The sequence below is a fragment of the Sphaeramia orbicularis genome, chromosome 7 (assembly GCF_902148855.1).
Source record: "Sphaeramia orbicularis chromosome 7, fSphaOr1.1, whole genome shotgun sequence".
NCBI lineage: Eukaryota > Metazoa > Chordata > Actinopteri > Kurtiformes > Apogonidae > Sphaeramia > Sphaeramia orbicularis.
The window spans coordinates 46,808,265-46,835,819 of record NC_043963.1 but is presented as its reverse complement, the minus strand read 5'-3'; the positions used below and the strand labels follow the sequence as shown (position 1 = coordinate 46,835,819).

At 35.2% G+C, this 27,555-nt stretch overlaps 1 protein-coding gene across 1 annotated transcript; it reads left to right on the top strand.

Moving 5' to 3' along the window:
- The first annotated feature begins 852 nt into the window (after positions 1–852).
- LOC115422483 (actin-associated protein FAM107A) lies at positions 853–26,133 on the top strand. Its single transcript, XM_030138832.1, has 4 exons — positions 853–904; positions 17,240–17,342; positions 20,855–20,996; positions 26,011–26,133. Exons 1-4 carry the CDS (start codon positions 853–855, stop codon positions 26,131–26,133), a joined length of 420 nt encoding a protein of 139 aa, XP_029994692.1.
- Positions 26,134–27,555: the final 1,422 nt, after the last annotated feature.

Genomic DNA, 27,555 nt, shown 5'->3' with positions numbered 1-27,555 from the left:
AACATTGAAACTCATGTATGGTGCCTTTATCACAAGCAGACATACTCGCAAATAACAAAACACGCAAACACGAGTCCACAGAAAAACACGATATAAAGCAACAGTTCTGACTTTCTGGATCCAGATAGCGTGCCTACCAATATGGCGGTGTAAACAGCAATCACATGAACAGTGACGTCAGCTGCAAGTCCTCGATACCTGGCCTGCACTCACATGGGCGTGCTTCCATGTGAGTGCCCCACCCGCTGACCTGAAAAGGAAAAAGAGAAAACAAAATGAAATGAGCAAACTTTAAGTGAGGACAAACTAAATAGGTACTGTTTTAGCTGTCAACACAAAAAGTGATCATCAGTAACTCAGGCTGATAAAGTTAAAGGGTTAAATGCAAATACTGAATAATTAAACTAAATAGGTGTAAGGGTAAATACAAAATGATTGAACTAAATGAGTGTGAGGTGGATGGCATACACCTGATTAGTGGGGGGGAGGGGATCACTACAGCTCCTTCACAGTGTGCATAATTCATTTGAATGGATGCTGGATTGGTTTAATACCATCAGATTCAGTTTGTTTACACAATAACAGCTGGTTTAAATGTACCTCGAAGGTCTACTTTTGACTACATTACAGGGACTGGATTTCTTTTTTTTCTTCTCCTTTTTTTTTGCTGTTGTACTGTTGTAAATATGTTGAATCAGTAGTTTTTGTGAAACAGGTGAAAGCCCTGTTGGTGCTTAGTGTTAATGCCAAACAGATCTCCCTGTGGACTGTGAACACAAGGGGCTGGACAGTCAGTGAGGCCTCTCAAGTAACACTACTCTGAATAGTATCACTGACGGCCAGATCCACATGATGGCTAATGTTCACAGAGAGCAGCTTCTCATGAAGGACCAGTATAACACAGGTATGAATTTTTTTTGGATTCTATTGCATTGATTAAAGTATGTAGGAAAAAACAACCAGTATAGTTTGTAGTCTACCTTTGTAAAAGGGCTTCTATATAATTTAGGGACCTTATTTAGCACAAAAGGGCAAAGATGTCATTTGTTATGGTAAATGCTATTAGTTTGCTTTTTCAGTAGTTGTAACGTTTGTTTCATGACTTCTAAAACTTCTTCACATGCAAGAATAAAACATAACTAATATACAGTGGCTCAATAAATTGTACCATAAAGACAATTCTCTATTGCATAATAATTTCAGTATCTTTTGAAAAGTCTTGCAGACAATAGTGTTTACACTTTCTACTTCAGGCATTATTTAGATGTTTCTCGTGCAATTACCCAGTCACCAGAATCTGCATTGTCTAATTCTGTAATTCTACACCATTTCTCTCCTCTTACTCCTCTCCCCTATTTTAGCTCAGTGAGCTCCACAGTAGTTTTTGCAGTGAATTTTAGTCATTTCTTATCTGTTCAGTGATCAGCACTGGTCAGTCATATACACCTGCTTAGGTAGATCATGCATTGTACATCTCAGCTTAAGCTATCTGTTTTCACACCACTGTATTTATCTGCCCTGCTCTCTGATTTCACGTCTATCTTCCCATGATGCTTACCCTGCCGTCGTGCTGTGTTATCTCTCACTCTAGCTGTCATGCAGCATGCAGCAGGAGCCGGGGACTCATGTCAGATCTTCGGGTTCTGCCCTTCATCGAGCCTTTTCATGCACTGAGAACAACCCCTCTGTCTCCCCTGTCATCAAACAATCAAATCCTCCTCTCTGAATTTTGATCCTAAATTGAATACCTCTCAGTTCTGTACAACCATGTCCCTCGGTGGTTCATTTCATAACAGTAATCATATACCAGTGGCTTCACAAACCAGGACTCATCTGCAGAGCAACAACCACAAAAGAGGTAAGTAGGGGTGGCACAAGGACACACACTGGGCCTCATGCAACACATGTTCACTTATTTTTATCCATATTTGACATGTACCTTATTTTCTTACTACCCATATATTTGTGAGATTTACCAGTGTTTTCTTATTTTTGCTCTTACTCCAGGTAAGATAAAAATGTAATAAGTGGTTGCATGTAATCTAACCAAGACAAACATCACAGCCCAGGATGTTTTTGTTCAATGCACAGAAACATATGTTTAAATTTTAGGAACACAGAGACACATGAGACAAACTCATTCAGGTTATTTTATGTTTTAGAGGAATTTCTATGATTGATTATTCAATTTGTGGTTGAAAGATAGCTTATTCGTTAATTGAACCAGAGCATTGCTGTCAAGTGGAGCGTCTGATTGGGCGCCTTTGTATTAGAAATAATAAAAACAAAAATAAAGAATAGAACAGAATAGAATAGAATAAAATGGGATGGGATAGGATAGAACTGAATATGTAAGAACAGAATAAAATAGGATAGGATAGGATAGGATAGGATACAACAGAATATGATAGAACAGAATAGAATAGGATGAGATGGATGGGATAGGATAGAACAGAACAGAATAGAACACAATAGAATAGAATAGACTAGAGCAGGGGTGTCAAACATGTGGCCCGGGGGCCAGAACCGGCCCACCAAAGGGTCCAAATCCCTTGGTGGGCCAAGGGATCCCAATAGGATGAATTAGTGAAATACAAAAATTACACTGAAGATATTAAAAGTCAAGGATGTGAAAATAAATTTAGTTCAATTCCATCTAAAGTAGGTCAGACCAGTAAAATACTATCATAATAAAGTATAAATAATGAAAACCACATATTTTCCTCTTTGTTTTAGAGTGAAAAAAGTAAAATTACACAAAAATGTGAACATTTACAGGCTAACCTTTTACAAAAAATGTGGAAAAACCTGAACAAATACGAACAACCTGAAATGTCTTAAGAGATTCAAGAGTAATTTTACCAATATTCTGTCTGTTATTAAATGTTTTGTGCATTTGTAGATCCACTGTGATCTGTACATTGTAATGAACATGTAAAAATGAGAAGTTGAGGCCAAATAATGGCATAAATTGTTAAAATTGCACTTTTTTTCTTAATAAATTTAATTTTGGTCATGGTTTATGTTTTTCCATATTTTTTTAAATGATAGTTTGTAGATGTAGAAATTTTGATAATGTAATCTTACTTTTTTCACTCTAAAACATAGAAATTAGACATACAAAGTTTGGAATTGATATTATTTATGTATTATGTTATTATTTTAATGATCTAGCCCACTTCAGGTCATATTGGGCTTTATGTGGCCCCTGAACTAACATGAGTTTAACACCCCTGGACTAGAGAATAGAAGAGAATAGATTACAGTAGAATATAATAGAATGTTTTCATTGTAACAAGTAGAACAAATTTGAAAAGTGCTATCCAATCTGTACATCATATATAAAAGCTACTATAAAAATACAAATAAAAGCAGCTAAAATAATAACTTGTAAAATCATAATAATTTAATAAAGGGACACTTTATGGTACAGTAGAAATACATATTTTTCACTTTAATATGTCGTCCCTCAGATTTTTTTTTTTTGTTATAATAGCCCATGACTAAAAAGGGAAAAAAAAGAAAATGAATTGAGCATATAAGCAAACAAACACTAGTACTGACACTCTAGCATTTCTGAAATTACTGACCCATAGTTAACTGTTTGTACACGGAACAACGCCTGCCCTTTTCTGTTGTTTGGTGGGTGTCCCGTATGTTAATCGACCATGTGCATCCCATTTATGATCTAGTGAGATTCAACACTCAGCACACCTGGGTAAGAGCAGATTTGGATGGGCAGAAGGTTTGGTGCACCCAGAGTTGATTTTTCTTTTTTTTTTGTCTTAATGGAAAAAATAAGAGAAAACATAAGGCAAATTTAAGGCCCATTGTTTCTCAAGTAGCAGTACAGACACTCAGCTTCTTTACTATAGTAAAAATGGTAAAGTTCAAAGTCTGAAATGTCTTCAACAGGGATGCACCGATACCACTTTTTTTCAAACCAAGCGCAAGTACTTACATTTGAGTACTTGCCGATATCGAGTACTGATATGAGTACTTAATAATCCCATTACAGTTCTTAGTTCCTTTTGAAAATGTGCTTTATTGTCGTTGTCATTAGTCTGACTCAAGGTTATTATCGTTAACGAAAACTAACGAAATGACAAAAACTAGAATTGTAAAACCATTTTCGTTAACTGAAATAAATAAAAACTATAATTAGAAGAAAAAAACGATAACTAGCTGAAACTGTATTGTGTGCTTACAAAACTAACTAAAATATATAAAAATTCTGGATAAAATTCCCTTCGTTTTCGTCTTTGTCAATATCGGATTGATATGAAATCGATTTATTTCCCTCAAGCAATTTTAGCTGCTGGCACCATATGATATTTAACGGTCCGTCACTTGTCGTTTAGTCGTCTTCTGGTCCCCATTCTACCTGGAAACTTGGAGACTAAATTTAGGAGAAAGCAGCAGAGTCCTGTCTGGGATTTATTTGAATATGACAGTGAAGAAGGGAAAAGATATAAAAAAAATAAATAAAACTAAGCATTTACAAAATAACGAAAACTAATAAAGACTAGCAAACCTGCTCTAAAAAACTAATTAAAACTAACTTACTTAGAGAAAAAAAAGTCAAAACTAAATAAAACTAAACTATAATGAAAAATCCAAAACTATTCTAACCTTGGTCTGACTGTAACAAAGTGCTGCTACTGACATTTAATGTTTTGGAAGGAACGTTTCTCAGTCAATCCATGAGAGGGCTCTTAATTAACCATACTGGACAAATACCACGAAGAAGAGTAAGGTTTTTTGAGAAGAAGAGTCAATAATAACAAACATGGAGATGACAGAGGTAACACTAATGTGGATATTAATGTTGATATTGATGCTGATGAGGGTAGTTGTCATAAATATGTCAGTAGTTTTTCACTAACTCACACAATCGTTCTTTGAAAAGATCCGCCACCTCCACAGTTCCTGGTGGTATTCTCCGTCTGGGGAACCTGGGTACTTGGAAAATGGATAGAACGTACACAGAGGACGAACAGAACGCTCCGTCCATATCTGTCTGTCTTTAACATTACTTGCAGTCAGCGTCACTTTTATCACCATCATTTATTTTTAAAAATCTCCACACCGCTGACATTACTCCTCCGCCGCCTACCTGCTGTACTTAACTGCGAATGTCACGCTGCAGTAAGAGGTGTCAGTGCGGTTGTATTGGAGTACTTTTACGAGCATAAGTACACATGCTCAGTACGGACCCGATAACCAATACTGGTATCGATATCAATGCATTCCTAGTCTTCAAAGTATAAAAACCAAAAGTAGACATCTGAAGGACATTTCCACTGGTCCTCTGTGCAAAGTAAAACAAAAAAAACAGTATTCTGAAAAAAGTTGATATTAACCTCACTCCAATGTTAATGTTAATTTTCAATGTTTGCGACAGAGCTCCAAACATTACAATGCATTTCTCTCCTTATGTTCTATGTTTGCATCTGTGTTCTGTGTTTTTCTACTGTTGAATGAGAACTGAGCACTGATTCACAAAATCAGAGATTACCTGGTGTGTTTTTGTGTTGTTGCGTCATTTTTCTTCCCCATCATTTTCACTTTGGTCTTACTGACTTTTCATCTTTTTACATCTTTAGTTCAAGTTTAGTCTGTTCTTGTTTGTATGTATTCAATGTGTTATTTTCCATCCATTTAGGTCTAAATCAGAGTAGATAAATAGATAGGTAGATGTTCTTCAGTTATATCAAACTGGGAAATTACAGAGCTATTCATGTTAAAATGGAAGGAGTAAAACTAAGTAGTTGTTAGAAAAATGAATGCTAAAGTAAAATTTACAGTATCTATAAAATATATTCACACCTTGCGAAATAAAATTATGGTCAAGTATGGTTTGGCTTTATTAACAAGAATTCATAAACAATCTAATACTTAAAAATAAAAAGAATATTCAAAGTTCAAACGCATTTCAACAAAGTGATTAATTCAGCTAAAAAAATATATAATGTAAAATAGGTGATTGCGTAAATATTCACCCCCTCACAGTCAGTATTTAGAAGCTGCAGCTTTGGTATGAATCACAGTCTGTGTTGATACGTCTCACTCAGGTTTGTACATCTGGACACAACAATTTTTCTCCATTTTATTTGCAAAACTGCTCAAGTGGTTGCCAGGTAGCACATGAACAGTCTTTTGGAAGTCCGGCCACAAGTCTGGATTGAGTTTTGTGCTTTGATTTGCAGTTTCAGAATATTCAACTTGTTATCGTCAAACCATTTATGAATAGCTTTCCACTTTATTTTAAACCAGGGGTGTCAAACATAAGACCAAAACTGGCCCGCCAAATGGTCCGATCCGGCTCACAGGAAGAATTTCCAAAGTGCAAAAATGACACTGAAAATATTAACCCTTTATAAGTCACTCATAGAAATACTCTGAAATTCCAAATTTCAACCTCAGTGTGTTATTGGAGGACATGACAAGACTTTTTTACTTTTGGGAAATTTATCTTCTTTTTTTTTTTTTTTTTTTTTTTTTTTTTTATTGTCATGTAGAAAATGAAGGTTAAAGGTGGGGTGCGAAATGTTTTCCTGGAGCATTCTTTACTATATTGCTTAAAATCCCCTTCACACCCCGATTACAACCAATTAATTAAATGCTCTAACACAAAAATTAAAAAAATGTAGTCACCTGGACTGAAAAAACACCATCCAATCATTTTGAGCACCCAATCAAAATGATTAAATGGTGAGATGTCTATCAAACTCAACTGTCATTTGTCCCTCCCCCCTTTGCGCGTACTCCTCTTCGTGCATGAGTTGTGCGTTCTCAGAGGCTTGGAGCACTTGTACAGGAAACGAAGCCAGAGCTTGGCTATACTAGCTATATTCAGATGGAAAGTGCACTGGCAAACTGTTTAGTCACTAACAGAAATCACAAGGAAATGTAACGTTAGTCAGATAGGTTTGAACTGGGATGGGTTTGAGTGGAGGTGTTGGAGGAGACTGAATGAGGTATGCATGGATCAGGGCTGGGGCTGCCGGAGCTGGCGACTTGTTGCTGTGCAGCATTCGTGAACCCTCAGGAACAAGCATTGCATGTGCCAGTACTCTGGAGGCGTGGCTTTGGGGGGATGTCTGAAGAAAGGGGTTTGGACTTTTGAATTAAGTATTTTCAAAATGTAGCTTGCTCAAACTGTTTTTCTAAGATCTCATACCCCACCTTTAATGAAGCTGCCATATTTGGTTCCTTACCCATAAGTGGTAAAAATCCAATCCAAGAAGTGTATATATAAAAAAAAAAAATACAAGAAAAACAGATGTAAGTTGAAAGAAACATGTTTTAGAACAGGGGTGTCAAACTCATTTTAGTTCAGGGGCCATATTCAGCTAAATGTGATCTGAAGACCAGTAAAATAATAACATAATAACATATAAATAATGCCAACTCCAAATTTTTGTCTATGTTTTAGTGTAAAAAACCCCCATTAAATTATGAAAATACTTACTTTTATAAACTATCCAAAAAAAAAAAAAAAACAACCCTGAAAAAACTGAAATTTAAATTAAAAAACGTAAGAAAATTTAGTGCAATTTTAACAATATTATGCCCCAACTTATCATTTCTACATGTGCGTTATGGATCAGATCTACAAAGACACTAAACACTGAGGAACAGGCAGAAAATAGTTCAAATTGTACTGAATTTTCTTTAGACATTTCAGATTGTTCATATTTGTTCAGGTTATTCACATTTTAGTGTGACAGGATAGTTTGTAAATGTTAATATTTTCATAATTTAATGTTATTTTTTTGCACTAAAACAAAGAAAAAAAAATTAAGTTAATTCTAGATTTTTTTTTTTTTTTGGCTTAATTCAAGATTTTTTTTTTATTTAATTCAAGATTTTTATTTTTATTTTTTTAGCTTACTTCAAGTTTTTATTACTTAATTGAAGATTTTTTTTTTTTTACTTAATTGAAGATTTTTGTTTTTTGCTTAATTCAAGATTTTTTTTGCTAAATTTGAGATTTTTTTTTGGCTTAATTGAAGATTTTTTTTTTTTTACTTAATTGAAGATTTTATTTTATTTTATTTTTTTGGCTTAATTCAAGATTTTTTCCTTAATTCAAGCTAAATTTTTTTTGCTTAATTCAATTCAAGACTGTGGAATTTTTGCACTTGGCAAAAACATCCCAGGTGTCGAACTAGACCCTTTGGGGGTCCGCATTTGGCCCCCGGGCCGCATGTTTGACACCCCTGTTTTCGAACATTTAGAACATCACTTTTAGAGCATTACAACATCAGTGCTGATCCAGACCCCTGTCCACATCCACATGATCCCTTTGAACATCATTCCTTACATTAGTACCATTACTTCATGGTACTGAACAAAGCAGGTCCACTCACTGTTCATGCAGAGGTGGACCTTACAGACCCTGGAGACCACATTGGACCTGAGATTGTGGACTCACTGTCCTCACTGGAACTGTTGCTGTCACTGTCTTGTAATGTGTGTGGACATTACTAAAAATACTCACTTGCCTGATAAAGGGTTAACAGTTAGGGGTGTTTAGGGGTCTCTAGAACAATGTTGGAGTGCAAACCTCATGGCTGTACAATCAACGAGCACAAACTTAAGCTTTCCACTCAATCTTGCTCACTGACTGCTGCTTGTTTACTCATATTTGATCACCGGGAATCTACGATGGTATGTCACTTCTGGCCGGCAATGTCTGCTCCCCATAGGTTCTGCCCCCGCATGTAATTCACATAATAGACAGGTCCAGTGTGGTGCATTTGTGGCTTTTATTTTTTACTGAATTGCTTTGAAGTAATACACAAAGTACAGTTAACCCATAAAGACCCAAACATCCACTGATGACCAAAACCATCTATTCATCTAAAACAGGGGGGTCAAACTTATTTTAGTTCAGGGGCCACACACAGCCTAATATGATCTAAAGTGGGCCAGACCAGGAAAATAATACAAATACTTAGGATAAGAATTTTTGAGTGAAAAAAGTAAAATTCTCTAATGAAAATGTTTACATCTATGAATTGCGCTCGAAAATAACATGAACAAATATGAACAACCTGCAAATTCTTAAGTAAAACAAATGCAATGTTAACAATATTACGCCTTAGTTTATCATTTATACGTGTGAATCACAACTTAGAGGTCACAGTGGATCTACAAATACACAAAACATTAAATAACAGGCAGATTATTATTAAAATTCCACATACTTCTATTTAGAGATTTCAGGTTATTCACGTTTTTTTTGATAAAGGCTAGTCTGTAAATATTCTTGTGTACTTTTACTTTTTTTTTACACTAAAACAAAGAGAAAAAATTAAAGTTTTCATAATTCATAGGTTATTATGATAGTAATTTACTGGTCTGATCCACTTTAGATTGAATTGACCTGAAATGATTCTTACATCCTAGATAGTTAAAATCTCCAGTCTCATTTTTGTATTTCACAAATTCATCCCAGGGGCCGGACTGGATCCTTTGGCGGGCTGGATTTGGCCCCCGGGCCGCATGTTTGAGACCTGTGATCTAAAATGTTTAATACCTTTTGATCCATCAATCCTATCAATACATGTAAATAATTGGTGTAAAATGCAGTTATTCATCTTTTCATGGTCATCAGATATGACCCATTTGGACGTTCAGAGGCTCCGTAGTTACTGTGGAGAAACAGTCATTTTCTACAACATTGATTCACCAGTAAAACCCATGGAGTTGAATCAATGACAGTGGATGGAAACACGGGGTTAATGTTCAGTTAATGACAAAAGTCAAGTGTTCTTCATTTTTCTCTGTTTCTGATATTATGGCAATCAACTTTAATCTGAACTTTTATGAACATCTACATCAGGGGTGTCAAACTCATTTTAGTTCAGGGACCAGATTCAGGTGAATTTGATCTGAAATGGGCCGGACCAGTAAAATAATAACATAATATACAAATAATGTCAACTCCAAACTTTTCTCTATGTTTTAGAGCAAAAAAAAAAGTTAATTTACATAAGGAACAGGTTTACATCAACAAACTATCCTTTCAAAAGATGTGAATAACATGAACAAACTGAAAAAATAAGTGCAATTTTAACAATATTATGTCTCAGTTTATCATTTACACATGTACATTAGAACTTACAAATCACAGTGGATCTACAAACACAAAAAAACATTTAGTAACAGGCAGAATATTGTTAAAATTGTACTTGCTTCTCTGAAGACATTTCAGGTTATTCGCATTTTTTGCAAAATTATACTTTGTTTTGGTGTAAATACATGAAAATATTTACATTTGCAAAGAGAAACATTTGGAGTTGTCATTATTTTATGCTCTTATGATAGTATTTTACTGGTCTGACCCACATGAGATTGAATTGGTCTGAGTGTGGAACCTGAACTAAAAGGATTGTTAATATCTTAGTGTAATTTTTGCATTTCACAAATTCATCCCAGGGGCCGGACTGGACCCTTTGGCGGGCCGGATTTGGCCCCTGGGCCGCATGTTTGACACCTGTGATCTACATAATCAGTAAATTAAATATGGGAAAATACCTGATTTTCATTGAAAAAATTTAAAATGTAGAGAATAATGTTATAATAAATGGTGCTAAATCACTTAAGAAAGGTTAAATAGAGAGAAGAAGTCATTTGGGAGCTGCCACGACAGTACCTCTGGGTCTTTATGGGTTAATGTCATAAGCAAGAACAAGGACACTGACTGACATCCAGGGAATGGTCTGATGTGGATTTACAGTTTTCAGTAGCGCCCCCCCTCCCCCCCCTTTTTTTTTTCTTTTTTTTTTTTTTTTTGGGAGCTGCTCAGTGTCATTTTGTCTTTGTGGTGTAATTGTAATTGTAGACAGGCATACTGTTTGACCAGTGACTGGACCTTCCAGATGCAGGTGTCTTTATACGACGTTCACTTGAGACACATTCACTGCACTCAGGTGATCTCCATTTCACTAGTTTTGAGGCTGGTAGCACCACTTACCTGGAACATTATGGAACTGATTGAGACTTAGAGTGCAAACAGAGTGAAAGTTAATAATGGCCCCATATAAAGAGTTCATTCTCAGGGACATGAAAAGAACTATATTGTATTAACCTGGATTTAAAAAAATCTCCACATTCGGGGCAAATCTAAACTCTACTAACAGTTTGTTCCAGTTGGTTGCAGTATAACAGTTACATTTTGCTTCTCCACATTTAGTCTGTATTTTGGGCTCGACTAGCTGACCTGAGTCCATAGATCTAAGAGTCCTACTCAGTTTATAGTCCTTAAACATATCCCTAATGTGTTCTGGGCCTAAACCATTCAGTGATTTCTGGATTAATAACAGGGTGAATATTTACGCAATCACCTATTTTGCATCCTAAATTTTTAATTAATTGACATTACTTTGTAGAAATGTTAATGCTTTTCTTGTAGTGTTAGATGGTACAACATTAAGTTAATGGCTGACAGACTAGACAGTGGACTAGATAAGTGCTCTATTTATATTTGCCGTTATAAAGTACTGACTATGACTATTATATAAAACAAAACAAAAAAATGAATTCATTTATTTGTTCAGTATAAACTATATTTTTATTAGTGTGACTACATTATAGCCCTATACCATACTTACAAAAAAAACTAATTTACTAGATCATTATTAGAACTGTCAAAGGTAAATTTTGTGACGTTGTCGTAAAAAATATTATTTGGAGTCATACAATACTGTCAGTCTCAGTTACTCCGTCAGTGTACAGTGGTGTGTTTACCTGCCTGTATTTTATATGTTCTTCTAGTTTTCCAGAGACTGCATATAAATATTGAATGAACCCTTAGTCACTGACTGGTTGTTTTCTGCCATTTTAAACCTTGAGGATGGTTGATGTGGTCATTACCATGTTGTTTTTTGGAAAAAGTGCCCATATTTGGATGAAGAAGGTGGGGTCTGAGAAGAGTGAGGGGTGGAGACCAAAAGTTACTGAAATCATCAAATACATTGACTAACGGTGTAATGTTACGTGCTTCCTAGTAATTTTAGCTGGTTAATAAATGTATAATAATAAATAATATATGTAATAATAAATGTGAAGACATACAGTTGCTTTGATAACAGTAATGTGACATGTACACTGCCTGGTCAACAAAAAAGCCCCAACATGGATTTAACTGTGCACATAGGTGACTTCCTATTGTGGTTTCAGCTGCAGCAGGTTCTATCCTGGCTGATGCAGTGAGCAGGGTGTCATTTCTGAAAAAGCCATCAGTTCGCTGGAGGACGTACATATAGGATGAGTCCAGAGTCATGGGTGGGGTGACGGGTGGGCAAAGTCATTACCCATCATTAGTATTTACAGACTGTGGTTGTGGGGTTCTCTGGGTTTGGTTCAGTTGTTCAGATCTGGAGTCAGCAACATTATGTTAAAAAAAACTGATGGATATGAATGTACTGAAATGATGCCAGTCAGTGTGTGGTGTTGTCAAAGCTAAAAGATAAATAAGATTAACCCTTTCATGCATGAATTATGAGAACCTTAGTCGAGATTTTTTTCCTGAGTGATTTTATTCCTCTTTAGGCATGAAAAAACAATGCAATTGAATTCTTTTTTTTTTTTTTTTTAAATAAACCAGTCATTTTTATGAAGGTAGATTTGTTTCTTTATTGCCTTAATAAAAAAAAAATCAATAGAAAAAAGTGAAAGAAAAAAAAATTTACAACCCAAAAAATTGCATTTGAACACTTTTTTCTCTGAAGTGAATGTTTTTTTAATTGATTTTTTTTTTCTTTTAATAAAAATGTTTTTTTGGTTAAAGCAATAAAGAAACAAATCTACCTTCATAATTTTTTGTGGAGTTCCAAAAATGTCCACTCCACTGGACACCTTGTGTTTAATTTTTGAAGGGAGGAATGCAATATCAGAAAGTGATCTACTGTGTGAAAGCTATAAAATCAAAATATTTTTAATGCAGCTAATCTGATGTTTTCTCACATTTTATCATATTCCCAATTTTTATTAGCAATTGATTTACACTCAAACATCTTACCGCGGATCAGGTTTATCAAGTAAAGCAAAGTTACAGTAATGGTATGAATGTCAGTGTATTATTATGGGATGGTGCATAAGTGTCCACTGTGTTGGCTGATATGGAACTAAAACAACAAAACCCATGAATAAACAAGACAACAGCTGGAGAACAGCTGTCCACTGGAGTGACCACTGTGCATGAAAGGGTTAAGACTAAATATGGTGTGGGACTTTTTTGTCCAGTTTGTGCATAAACACACTAATTATCAGTACCTGAGCTAATTAGCATGCTAGCTGGCAGACCATATAATTCAGTATGAATTAATTTTAATATTAGCTTACGCAGTTAAATTATGCCAGGAAATTTAACGCATAAAGATCCAAATAGCCACCGCCAACCAAAAGCATCTTCTGATGTATCTTTAATATCTGGTAATCCATTAATCCTATCAATACATGTAAATAATTGGTGTAAAATACAGTTTGTCATCCTTTCATGGTCATCAGATATGAACCATTTGGGCGTTCAAAGGCTCCATAGTGAACAAGGAAACACCATCATCTTCTACAACACTGATTCATGTGTAAAACCCATGGAGGTGGATTGATGACAGTGGATGGACACATTTGTTTATATGTTCAGTTATTGATACCTTTGCTGAAAAAGTCACTTTTTCTTTTGTTTTCTCTGTTTCTGATTTAGGCTAATATTCCTCAACTTTAATCTAAGCTTTTATGAACATCTACATGATCAGTAAATGACATATAGGAAAATAACTGATTTTCACTGAAAAACTGCAAAATGCAGTGGATAATATAATAAATGGTGATAAGTCACTTAAGAAAAGTTAAATATAGAGAAAAAAAGCTGTTTTGGAACTGCTGCGTAAGTAGCACTGGGTCTTTCTGGGTTAACACTTACTAAGTACCAGTAACCTTTATCATACCATCCTCTTTTGTTACTATAACTCTGTAGATTCACCTACAGCACAGTCACTAGTCAGGAAGAAAAATATCTCAAGAAAACAAAATTCATAGACAAACTTTTCATCCTGTTGTCTAACAGGTCTATCAGTGAACCACACCAGACAGGAGGAAGAAGCATGTGTTTTCAGTTTTATCCCCCCTTATAACTGTCCTGTGTGTGTTTTAGAACATCACTGATCTGAAACAATCAAAACAGTGTTTTATTTTTCTATTTCACAGCTGTTTTCCCATTATCGCTGCTCTCTCTGCCTATTTAGTCTATTCACACAGTCATTGCTCTTCTTGTGATGTAAAATAGGCAATACATATCAGCCTCTAATTTGCTCCCAATTTATATCCTGCAGTTCATTTCAGTTGTTCTTTCTGGACGGAATACTGATGCCAGTGCTGGAGATTGGTGAGGCACTAAATTTAGAACATAATGCACTTTTAGGATGTGAAAATGTCATGGCTAAAGTTTAATTGGGTTAGACACAAAAACAACTTTGTTAGTGTTAGGAAAAATGGTCAGGGGAAAAAGAAAAAAATAGGCAAATTACATGACCGTCATGCTATAGTAAGAAAAGGCAAATCAAAATTCATTATGTTTCCGTATAAATTCCGTTATCATCTATGTCTTTTCTCACCAGTTCAGGTAAAACTTGGGGTCTGAGTGACCTCACAAAGCCAGACCTACAGGACAGCTGAAAACTTTAAGAATCCTTCAGACATGGTCAATAAAAATTATTAAATAATGTTTTAGAATTAGGAACACAGAAAAAAGGTATATGTTTTCATTATTTATTAATTCAACAAAATAATTTATCTCTAATTTATCTCTGATATGGGGATCATTGCATTGTTTTGTCTTGTTTATTCTCAGGCAAGAATGAGACATTCATGACTAAATGATTGTTTATCACTATATTGTCTAGTCCTTTGTATATCCACACACTCTCACACTGGTTAGCATTTATTTACAAATCTCTGTGTAAAAATTAAAAGCAGTGGAGTCTGTGGTTCCCAAAGTCAGAGCAGAGCTCAGTGAAACAGCTTTTCGGCCTTCTTCATGGAATGATCTGAAGATATGAAACTGTCAGAACGAGTTACTTAATTTAACCCATTAAGACCTAGTGCTACTTTTGTGTCAGTTCCCAAATGAATTTTCCTTTCTATTTAACTTTTCTCATGCAATTTATCACCATTCATTATAATGTTATGCACTGTATTTTTCATTTTTTACTGTAAATCATGTATTTTCCTATGTCTAATTTAGATATGAATGAAAACAGCATAAATTCAAAGGTTATTTTAACAAAATAGAGAAAACTGAAGAAAAAGTGTTTTGTTTTTTTTTCTCTCATCCCAAAACCAAATGGGTAATATATGAATGGCTTAACCCAGGCATGTCCAAAGTCCGGCCCGGGGGCCAATCACGGCCCGCGGTCAGATTTTACATGGCCCACAGCTTCAGTTTTAGAATGTATTATTTATGGCCCGCTTGGACTGTTGAACCGAGTGCATGAATCATAAAAGGTTCAAAATGCAGTTTCTGCTTTCACCTCATGGTGGCAGCACCACTCTAACTCTATCTGGCTCTGTGACTTTGCCGTGAACCCTTTTAGCTAATTTCTAACCACGGCGCCTGTAAATAAAAAAAAAAAAAAAGTTGACAGTGAGGGCCGCCGCTTCCAGGAGAGATGGGAATTACAATTTTTTTTTCACTGAAAATCAAGGCGATTGTGTTTGCCTAATTTGTCAAGAGACTGTTGCCTTGTTTAAGGAATTCAATGTAAAGACACACTAGCAGACAAAACAAGCTAACACGTACAACAAGCTAGCAGGGAGTGAGCGCTCCGAAAAAGTGAAGCAAATGCAAGCTGCTTTAAACTCACAACAGTGACTCTTCATGTGAACCTGGGAGTTCAATGAATTCACCACCAAGGCAGGATACCAAGTTGCCAGGTTAGTTGCCTATAACTGCTGGTGTTATGTACTTGTAGATGTGACACAAAATATTACTTTCTGAAGGATTTTGTGAAAGACAAGAGTAAGAGTCATATGTTTTCATCTTAAATGGTAACAGACTTTGCATTACTGAGTAATATATGAGTAATGATTACTCACATAAGTCATGTTTAAAATGAATGTGGGGTTACGAATTTTATCAACTTCTTGGACGTTTAAGATACTCCACACAGTTTGTTCTATGTTATCTGACTCCAGATGTGAAAGGAAGGCAGAATTTTTTTTTTTTTTTTTTTTTAATTTGTTCACACCTGAGTGGCTTAGATTTGGTTACATTGCCATTTTTAAAAAAAATGATATTGTGACAATGAAAATAAAATTGTTGTAGAACAGCGCTTTTATATGTAATTTTTACTGTTTAAAAAACATCTGAAGCGACCACTGGCCCCTGGCAATCTCCACATTATGAGATCTGGCCCTCTTTAAAAAAAGTTTGGACACCCCTGGCTTAACCCATACAGACCCAGTGCTACTTATATGGCAGTTCCTAAATGAACTTTTCTCTCAATTTAACCTTTAAGTCATATATTCCCATTTATTATAATGTTATCCTCAGTGTTTTGTATTTTTTTCTGTGAAAATCGGATTTTTTTCTATATAATTCACTGATCATGTAGATGTTCATTAAAGCTCAGATTAAAGTTGAGGGTTATTATTATATCAGAAACAGAGAAAACTGAAGAAAAAGTTACTTTTTCTGTAAAATATATCAATAACTGACCATAAAAACAAGTGTGTCCATCCACTCCATGGGTTTTACTGGTGAATCAATGTTGTAGAAGATGGCAGTGTTTCCATGGTAACTACAGAACCTCTGAACATCCAAATGGGTCATATCTGATGACCATGAAAAGAAGACAAACTGCATTTTACACCAATTACTTACTTGTATTGATAGGATTAGTGGATCAACAGGTATTAAACAGTTTAGATCAGTAGATGCTTTTGGTCACTGATTGATGCAAGGGTTGTTATGGGTTAATTTGGTCTTTCGTTGTATATAACCAGATATTTTATTTCTTTGTAGCAAATGCAAGTTGTTTGTTTGTTCTGGCTTGATTTGTTTTAACTATGTCCATCCTGTTCTCTGGGTGAGGCCACTTTTGGAAAAGAGATTTTTTAATCTCAGTGAGATTTAAATTAAAGACATAAATTAATGTGACCCTTTTATTTTTTATGACAACCCTACATATCATTTCATGTTTTATACATTAGCCTATTTTTCTTTCAGATAATGGAATTAAGACTGAAGCGTCTATAAGTCAGTCAAATGTCTCTAAGGTCTCCCGGACACACAATGAGCTTCACAGGGAACTGCTACTGGCCCACAAAAGGTTGGTAACAACACAATAGTCATACTTTCCTAAAATGTGTCTGCTTCCAATTCTAATATGATTTTTTAAATATATAAAACAGGGTTTCCCTTTTTACCAATTTTCCTGAAATGATCAAAGGTGGAAAATCATCTTCACCCATTTTTTCTTCGAATGTGTTTGCTTTGCTGTCTATCATTATAATGCGTCTAATTCTAATCCCTCTCTCCTCAGTCTTCTTCTCTGAAGCAGGTGTCATTAAGAATACATGAGAGTCTCTTTCTTTCTGTCACAGAACTGCAATCATACACCTTCTCTCCATGCTGCTACAGCCCTGTAAGCTCTTGCAAGCAGTGTAAAGTGATATTTATGCAAACAAGGACTGACCTGGCTCCACCACTGCTTTGCCCTGATAACAAACAATGCACCAGTGAATCTCTCCAATGCTGAATAGTGGCATAGCTGCATTACAGTCAGACTTTTATTGAAATTTTAACATCTAAAATGTATGATTATTTTAATATTTGATTCGTTTTAAATGTCTCCAAGGAAGTTTGGGCAATTGAATGTTCTATTTTACCACAATATTACCACTGCACCCTTTCATCTGAGAGATAATTCTGATATCACAGGCATCTGCCCTCATCAAATCCAAGGAAGGATGATGTTGCAAGAACAAAAGAATGGTCAGTTGTGTCAAAGACATTTGTAAAATCAATTTTAAAAAAAAACAAAAAAAAAAACAGCATAAGCAGCACAGTGTTTTTGTTATATACAAGGTGAAACTACAGTATATTGTTAATTACTAAGTGAGTAGTGGAAATATTGCAATACCAGCGTTAGGTTAGTCAGATTACAATGGAGTTAGAATGGAATATGTGGATAAAAAGCCTTTTAGCTGCTCATTAACCCATAACCCAAGCATGTACAAGATCATGTTATTTACCACCTTTATGGAAAGGAATGACATATGCAGTTTTCTGATGGAATGACACCAGAGCCAAAACTAAACTTGACCGGTATGCATCCAGTTATGAGCTGTGCTGATTTCCCATCACCAGTTGTTTCTTTGTGTACCCATATTGTGTCTAAATTATTTAGTTGGCTCATCTCAGAACTAAGGGATCCTTTCACTTGGGTTCAGGGAATGAGAATAAGCTATGTACAAGTCAATGCTGCCTTCATGTGCTATGGGAATTATGGATAAATAATACAACTTTTATTTTCTCCTGGGGAATTGGAAAAAAATTTGATACATGAGTTGCAGAAGTGAAAATGACCTTTGAACTTTGTCGGAGAGCAATGAGGGTTTAATCGTGAATGATTAACACTAGTTTATTAATGTTCAGCTGCTGTTAATGATGAGTTTGCACATTTATAGCATATACAGAATTTGCAAAAATACTGTTTTACCAAAATAAATAAAGTGGAGTTTGTATGTTTTCCTCATGTATGTGGGTTCTCTGTGGGTTCTTAATAAGTTAACTGTTTAAGCTCAGTTGCCTGTAGGTGTGAATGTGAGAGTGATTGGTTGTTTATCTCTATATACACTCCTGATCAAAATTTTAAGACCAGTTGAAAAATTGCAAGAATTTATATTTCACACTGTTGGAAGAAGGTTCTAAGTAGAGTTTCAAAATGCATAAAGAAGAAATGGGAGTGAGACAAAAAAAATTTGAGTAAGCAATTTATTGTGATGTTGCGTTGCCAGAGGCTTTGTTTATGCGGCTCAACAATTTGACCATGTTCAAAGAGAGAAAGCTTTTTCCCTTTGTCATCAGGAGGTCCTGACAGTGTGAATACCTGACACAAAATGACACTGAATCCACATTTTTGGACAGATTTTGGCTTTTGAAGCCTGTGGTCTTAAACTTTTGATTGGCTGATGTACAGCCTGTTTCAGTTTAATTGTTAAATAAATTGCTTACTCAAATTTTTTTTGGTCTCCCATTTCTTCTTTTTGCATTTTGAAACTCTACTTAGAACCTTCTTAACCCTTTCATGCATAGTGGTCACTACAGTGGGCATTTATTCTCCAGCTGCTCTCTAGTATATTCATGGGTTTTGTTGTTTTAGTTCTATATCAGTCAACACAGTGGGCGCTTGTGCATCATCCCATACACTGACATTCAGACCATTACTGTAATTTTGCTGTTTTAGATAAATCTCATCTGCAGTAACATGTGTTAGTGTAAATCAATTGCCATTTGTTAGACAAAACATTTTTTTTTTGCATATTATCTCCATGAAGTGAGCAATAACTAACATTAGAATATGTTAAAATGTGACCAAAAAAAATCAGATTAGCAGCATTAAAAATATTTTTTATTTCATTGTTTTCAAATCACTTTCTGATATTGAAATTTAAACACGTTTCTTTACTTTAAAAAATTAATGCATGGACATTTTTGTAACTCCATGACAAAAAAAAAAAAAAAACCTTGATCGCATTGTTTTTTTCATGCCTAAGGAAGAATAAAAACACTCAAGAAAAAAAATCTTGACTAAGGTTCTCATATTTCATGCATGAAAGGGTTAAGATCCAACAGTGCAAAATGTAAATTCTTGCAATTTTTCAACTGGCCTTAAAATGTTGATCAGGAAATTATGTCAGTGTATACATGTCCCTACGACCCTCTCAAGGATAAAGTTTAGAAAATGAATGAATGAATGAACAAACAAAAAAAAAAATCCTGTAGCACATGAATTAACACATCCAAAACTATTTTATACAGGTAACAGGCCATAATACATTGTGTGTCAGCTATTTTTCATTTCACTCTGACAGCAAAAGCACTTGAACACAACGCATTGGTAATTTTGAAATCACAAGTGGAAAGGATCATCTTCCCAATAACATGTGAAGACAGCATTATTATGACTTTAAGGCTTATTGTACAATTATACAAAACAGTATGACATGTACATTTAATATAATTAACTGTACAAAATGAAGGCATGGCCCTGCAAAATAATATGACATACAGTATTAAGTAGTCAGAATGTGCAACTGCAACATACTTAAAATAGAACTTAAAAATACATAAATATGCCAAAACCTTTTATCTTTACTTTTCAGACCAAATCTTGACTGTTTGTAATGCTGCAGAGAGTAATTATGTTGTAAAGTCTTAACTGTTAACAGGGGTCACTGGTCATTTCAAACTGACAAGTGGAAAGGATTATCTTCCCGATAGCACCTGAAGGCAGCATTATAGATCACATGGTAGTCCTGGCTAAACTGAATTCACAGAGCATGGTCATTTTATTCACCTGTTTCAGAATAACGTCAGGCATACAAGTTTGTAGCCTGACTATTTCTTGTAAGGAATCACTTCACATAATGGTTTATTTATTAGAAATCAGACCAGTGCAGTTCACCAGGAGGGTACACATATATTAGAGGTTACACTGCAGTGCCATATTTAATTCATAGAACAGTTTTTTCTAGATATAAACTGTTTACAAATGACCTGTGCCTTTACTTTTCTACCAAACGATAGTCTAGTTCTATTTGTCGTCCATGGGTTCAGGGGTCTGGCACTAAGCAGCAGATCAGAACTTCAACAAGCCCTGGAGAGGAGACAGAGAGTCCAGAGTGACCAGGAGGAGGAGGAGCTCAGCAGAACTCCACTGGAGGATGTGCTGCTCAGACGTCAACAAAAACAACTTGAGGTAAGGAGATAAAAGTACCCAGCATTAATGCATAGTATACTGAAGTATTTAAGAACTTCTGCAGAATTCGACAACAGCTGGAGTTTGCTTATTAATGGTAACACTTAACTTTCCATAAAGTATTTTATTGGCGTGGACGGATGCCATTTTTCTGGTTAACCCTGTAAAGCCTGAACCATTAAATCACTGACAGAAAATTCCAGTTCTTTGAAACTGGAGCCTTTATTAGTCCTTCTGAACAACCTAAAAAAATGTTTTTCAATATCAATTTCCATGTATGAGTTTCAGTTTTGTATCATATTTAATATATTGGGTCTCAATGCTCAAATATTATTATTTTTGAACAAACAACAACATAATGTAACACAAACATGTCTAACAAATTGGTTATTCCTTTTCAAAATTGTCAAAGTTCTGCCTCTTTCCTCAGTAATGACAGTCTTGTAGTGTCACTGGAAAGGCCTCTGGTGAATGAATTCCACCCCCCAGTGGATTATCTGTGTATTGCATGTATCTAATTGTATACATTACGTTTTTCAAAAAAAAAATGTATCACACTGATCATGTAAAGGGCTTCAAAACTCACATATCAAATATGATACGTTTGGTGTTATAGGATTAACTGGTTCATGTGGATGAGGTCAGAAAAGTTTCAGCAACAGATGATTTGTCCACTAGAACTGTTGTGATACATCTGTTTAATGAATTACATATCATTAGTTTCATAGCAAAATGGCCTAAGTCATACACTGTACGGACAAAAGTATTGGGACATGTTGAATTCAGGTGTTTTTTTTCTAACATGGGTCTGGGATGCAAAACAATAATGACAAATGTCATAATATAGTTTTATATTGTGATAAATATCATTGCATCGGTTAGTTTGGTTTAAATTGTTATCTTTGCTTCCAAAATGCCTCAGAGATGGTTTTTACTTAATTTCTCTCAACATTGATGATTATTGTTATTTTTAATCCATGATTATGATTTTAAATGTTCTACGTCTAAATTTCTAAAATATTTTTCATGTTCTGACTAAATAATTTTGTACCACAACTAACCACCTACTTTCTTCACATCTCACTTGGGAAGAAATATTTCCCATTAAACTTTAAGGAAATATTGATGTTTATAAACTATATGGACAAAATATGTGGACACATTATGGCTGCAGCTGTAAGATGTCCTTTTCATGTTGATTTGACATATAAACATCAATATTAATAATCAATATGATATTTATCCCAATATAAATCTGTAATATGACTTGTGCTGTCAAACAAAAGTTTTAATCACAGGGTTGAAGAATAATCACAGGGTTGCTGTGGATTGATTTTGATTAATCACAGTTAAATATCATACATTTTTAATATATATTAATTGCGTTCCATTTTGGATGAGGAGACTCAAGAAAGAAGGGAATATATATGCACTTAACGTGTTTGTCGCAAGCTGGGCAACACGTTAGCTGAAGTGCTAACAGAATCCCCAACTAATGTATGCTTTGCGTTAATGTGGTATTTGAAGCTGAAAGGGCTTTGGTGAAAAGGAAACTCCTTCCTGCAGAGTGTGTATAATACTTTTTGTCGGTCAGCTGTTCCGTCTTTTTTTTTTTTTTTGTACTCATACTTCCCATATTTTTTTTTAATGATTATTCCCATATTTCCCTCCTGAACGTGTCCCAATACTCTTCAAGGTTCAAGGTATTTGTCATGATATGTATATACATGACACAAAATTAGTACTCAGGACCAGCAATGTCCATCGTAAAAATTCCTATAAAAATTTGTTCTATTTTGAAATAGGGCTGCACGACTGCATCGATTTTAAATCGAAATCGGATTTTTTAATTAGGACCATTTTTAAAAAAGGGAAACGGTCAAATCGATTTCATCTCTTGCCTGCGGGCTATCATAGGCTCTTCCTCTCATCTGTGACAGCGGTCTTTCACAGAAGTCTGTGTAATGGCCGGACTTTAAATCTGTTAATGAGCTTGCAGTAGTGATACCAATGTAAGCCGTGGTTTCACGCACGGATCCCGCAATTTAAATATAGCTGCATGGGGATCACTCATCTTACACTGTCCCAGATCCGTACTGTACTATAATAATAATAATGAATGATAATAATGGATTAGATTTATATAGCGCTTTTCTATGAAGGCATACTCAAAGTGCGTACAGAGGATCCATGATTCATTCGCTCTCACATTCCCCCTCTGGTGGTGGTAAACTACATCTGTATCCACAGCTGCCCTGGGGCAGACTGACAGAAGCATGGCTGCCAATCTGCACCTACGGCCCCTCCGACCACCACCGAACATTCACACACATTCACACACCAGTGTGAGTAGCAGCACTGAAGGCAAGGAGGGTGAAGTGTCTTGCCCAAGGACACAACAGCACATGGACCGAGTGGGATTTGAACCGCCAATCCTTCCGCCAATCCGCCAAGCTCTACCATTTGAGCCATGGCTGCCCTGTACTGTCTTCTTCCAATCCGGGACTGGGTCACGGGGTCAGCAGCTTCAGCAGAGGAACCCAGACAGTCCTCTGCCCAGACACATCCACAAGCTCCGGGGATAGAATCCCTCCAGCGTGTCCTGAGTCGGTCCCCCAATTTAAATAGAACCACATGGGGATCACTCATATTATGTGGTCCACGCACACACGACTGATGCCTGTCTTACAATGGTGTCACTTCTGTGGGCCCAGATACCCAAGGAAGGGAGGGAGGGAGGGAGGAAGGAAGGAAGGAAGGAAGGAAGGAAGGAAGGAAGGAAGGAAGGAAGGAAGGAAGGAATTCTCTCACCTGCTAAATTTTTCATTCACAAATGTAAGTTCTGTAACACAAATCCAAATATTATTTATTTTTTGAAAGGTGTTGAACTTTTTTCAAAGCTGTTAGATAAATCTGGAAACAAAAAGACTCTAAAAACCATCAGTATTTGCTCTGATTTGGACATTGTATTGTAGTGTATTTCCCCTGGCAAACTTTTTATGTTATTTTCTTGTTGTATACATTGTGTGTATACTCTACTTAATTCAATAAAGATTTAATGAAAAAAAAAAAAAAAAAACTTCAGTGGGCCCATCACGTGATACCATCATAGATTTGAGGTAGGAGGCAGTGTCTTGCATTGTGGGCTGCTCACGAAAATGACATGCTGACTTCTGTTGTCTTTGGTAGTTTTACCCAAAAATCGAAATTGAAAATTGAGTTTTTAGAAGAAAAAAAAATGTATTTTTTGCCAAAATCGTGCAGCCCTACATTGAAATAATAACAGTAAAACCTGATAATAAATTATACAATGCAAGATTAAAATAAGCGGCATTTGTCCATTTGTGTAGAATTTAGGCAGTTATGCTATGAGGCTGACGATATGAACACATTTCTGTGATAATTTCTGCACATGATTTTTGAAGGTTTCTACAATACTGGGATTAAAAAACAAAACTCGAATGAAATATCCAAAAAAACAGTAACAGAATTTAAACTGTAAGTCTCAAAGTTACAAGAATTTCATCCAACTGTACAATATAAAAATCATAACTGACATATCCATTGAAATCCAGAGGAAGAAAATGCAGTTTTATAGATAAATCTCATCACTGTCACCCCGCCCTCATTTGATTTGAGGTACTGCCTGGGACTGAGAGACCTGTTTCATTACCTCCCCTAGAGGTAAATCCAAGTCTCTTGTGTCTGTGCCCACACACAAGTACAGGAATCGCCACAGCAACTAGCAGGAAACACAGAAAGAGATAGACTTCCCTTGTTAATCTGCATTTTTGGTAATCTGATCAGAAGTGTGCAGCTCTAATTCCAGGTATGAATGCATCACCTGTATTGAGGACACATTCACTTTGTTGTGTGTTTCTGTGCCAAAGTGACCCCCCCCCCCGTGCATTGTTTTACTTAAACGGTTGTCTTTCCCATGAATAAGACAGGGGAAAGTCAGTTCCTTCATCAGTCCACACAACCTGTGGTATCAGACATGGAATATAGCTGCAGTATGCATGGAGTATATACTATGTTAAACCCACCAAGACCTGATGACATCACATCCTATCTAGCTCATCTTACATTTGTTACAATTGTTGTCATGTTTTTGTTTTTGTTTTTCCGCATAAATTTCATCTTTCTTTTATCATCAAGACCACAGGAGACAAACATACGGCCCGTGAGCCAAAATCAGCCCAACAAAAGGTCAAGTTCGGTCTGTGGGATGAATCTGTGAAATGCAAAAATTACATTGAAGATATTAACAGTCACTGGTGTCCAAATCCTTTTAGTTCAGGTTCCACTACAGACCAATTCGATCTCAAGTGAGTCAAACCAGTAAAATACTATCATAATAACCTATAAATGATGACAACCCCACATTTTTCCCTTTGTTTTAGTCAAAAAAGTACAATTCTATGAAAATATTTACATTTACAAACTATCCTTTCACAAAAAATGCAAATAACCTGAACAAATATGAACAACATGAAATGTCTTAAGACAACTACGTGTAAATTTTACAATATTCTGTCTGTTATTATTTTCTGTACTGTATTATCTGTGTGTGTAAATGATAAACTGCATCATAATATTATTAAACTTGCACTTATTTTTCCTAACACATCTCAGGTTGTTCTTGTTATTCACATTTTTATGGAAACTTTGTAGATGTAAATATTTTCATAATGTAATTTGTACTTAAAGTTTACTTAAAAAAACAAAACAAAAACAAAACAGTTAATCTTTTACTGGTCTGGTATTGGGCTGTACTGTATATGGCCCCTGAATGAAAATGAGTTTGACACCCCTGATCCAGACTCTCAGGTGATGCTTTGCTGCCCCCTACTGGTTAAAAGCAACAACAAATTTGATCTGTGAGAAGAGGAGATATGACACTGTGTGTGTGTGTGTATATATATATATATATATATATATATATATATATATATATATAAAGTAACGTATCTTGCAAAAATTCATAATGGAAATGTCTCCCCTTTTTTGACAGACAGAGAAGGAAAGCGAGGAGAGGGTTCGTGAAGAAGCTCAGTTGATGGAATTTGTCAGAGTTCGCCAGAACCTGAGAAAGATCCACACGGCGATGCAGCAGAACAAGGCTGGTACCTCCTGAAGTGCTAAAGAAGAATGTATCCAGATTTACCATAAAGGTCCTGTTCAGACTCATTATTAACATGTGTTATGGGTGATCTGACAACAAGTGGTCAGCTCTCAGTCCGTTAGCCTCAGCATAATTGTCTAAGTCATACACTATACGGACAAAAGTATGTGGACACATTGAATTTAAGTGTTTCTTTTCTAACAGGGGTCTGGGCTATGAAACAATAATGACAAATGTCATAATATAGGTTTATATTGTCATAAATATCATAAATGTTGATGTTTACATGTGAAATCAATATGAACAGGACATCTTACAGCTGTAGCCATGATGTGTCCTAATATTTTTGTTCATATAGTTTATAAACATCAATATTTTCCAAAAGTTTAATGGGAGATTTTTCTTCCTGTGTGAGATGTGAAGAAAGCAGATGGTTAGTTGTGGTTTAAAAAAAAAAAAAATATATATATATATATAATATATATTTTATATATATATATATATAAAATATATATATATATATATATATATATATATATATATATATATATATATATGTGTGTGTGTGTGTGTGTGTATAATTTTGAGTTAGAACATGAAAAATATTTTAGAAATTTTGAGTTAGAACATTAAAAAAAAAGCAATGTTGAGAGAAATTAAGTAAAACCATCTCTGAGGTATTTTTAGAAGCAAAGATAACAATTTAAACCAAACTAACCAAAGCAATGATATTTATGACAATATAAAACTATATTATGACACTTGTCATTATTGTAGTGTATGACTTAGGGCCATTATGCTATGAGGCTAACGACCTGCCCATTGTGGGTTTACAGTGTTGGTTAGATGATAATAGTCCATTAGGACATATTCATGCGGACGTGGCTAAAAGTATAAGACATCTGTCCCAGATGGCCTTTGAATATGGTCTGAATGATCTGATGTCATGTGTCCAAACTGTGTCTGACATTTGAACTGTCCACCCGATCACCCAGGACACATAATACCAGGTCTGAACATATACTGCACAGGTACACTCTGACCAGCAAGTAATAGAAATACAAATAGAAGTAAGTTTGTCAAAAATGGATACAAATTAAAGAATGCTTAAAACTTATAATTTAAGGAAATGTCATGTGTTTATTTTGCGAAAGTCAAATTGTTGTCCCACATATTTGACTGAACTTCTTAGAAAATGTTTACATTTCAGATTTAGAACCTGAATATGTTTTGTATTGTGTTCGTTTCACTTCTAATAGTATGTATTGTAGAAAAACCTGTATGATCTTGCATGATTTATCAGATATGTTAATGTAATGATTGTATATGCAGATTTCTTTATGATTCAAGCACATGAACAAACAGATTTTCACACAGAAACTCCAGATTGAGAACCTGAGATTAAAGTGCAGCCTTATGAACCTTATTACTGGT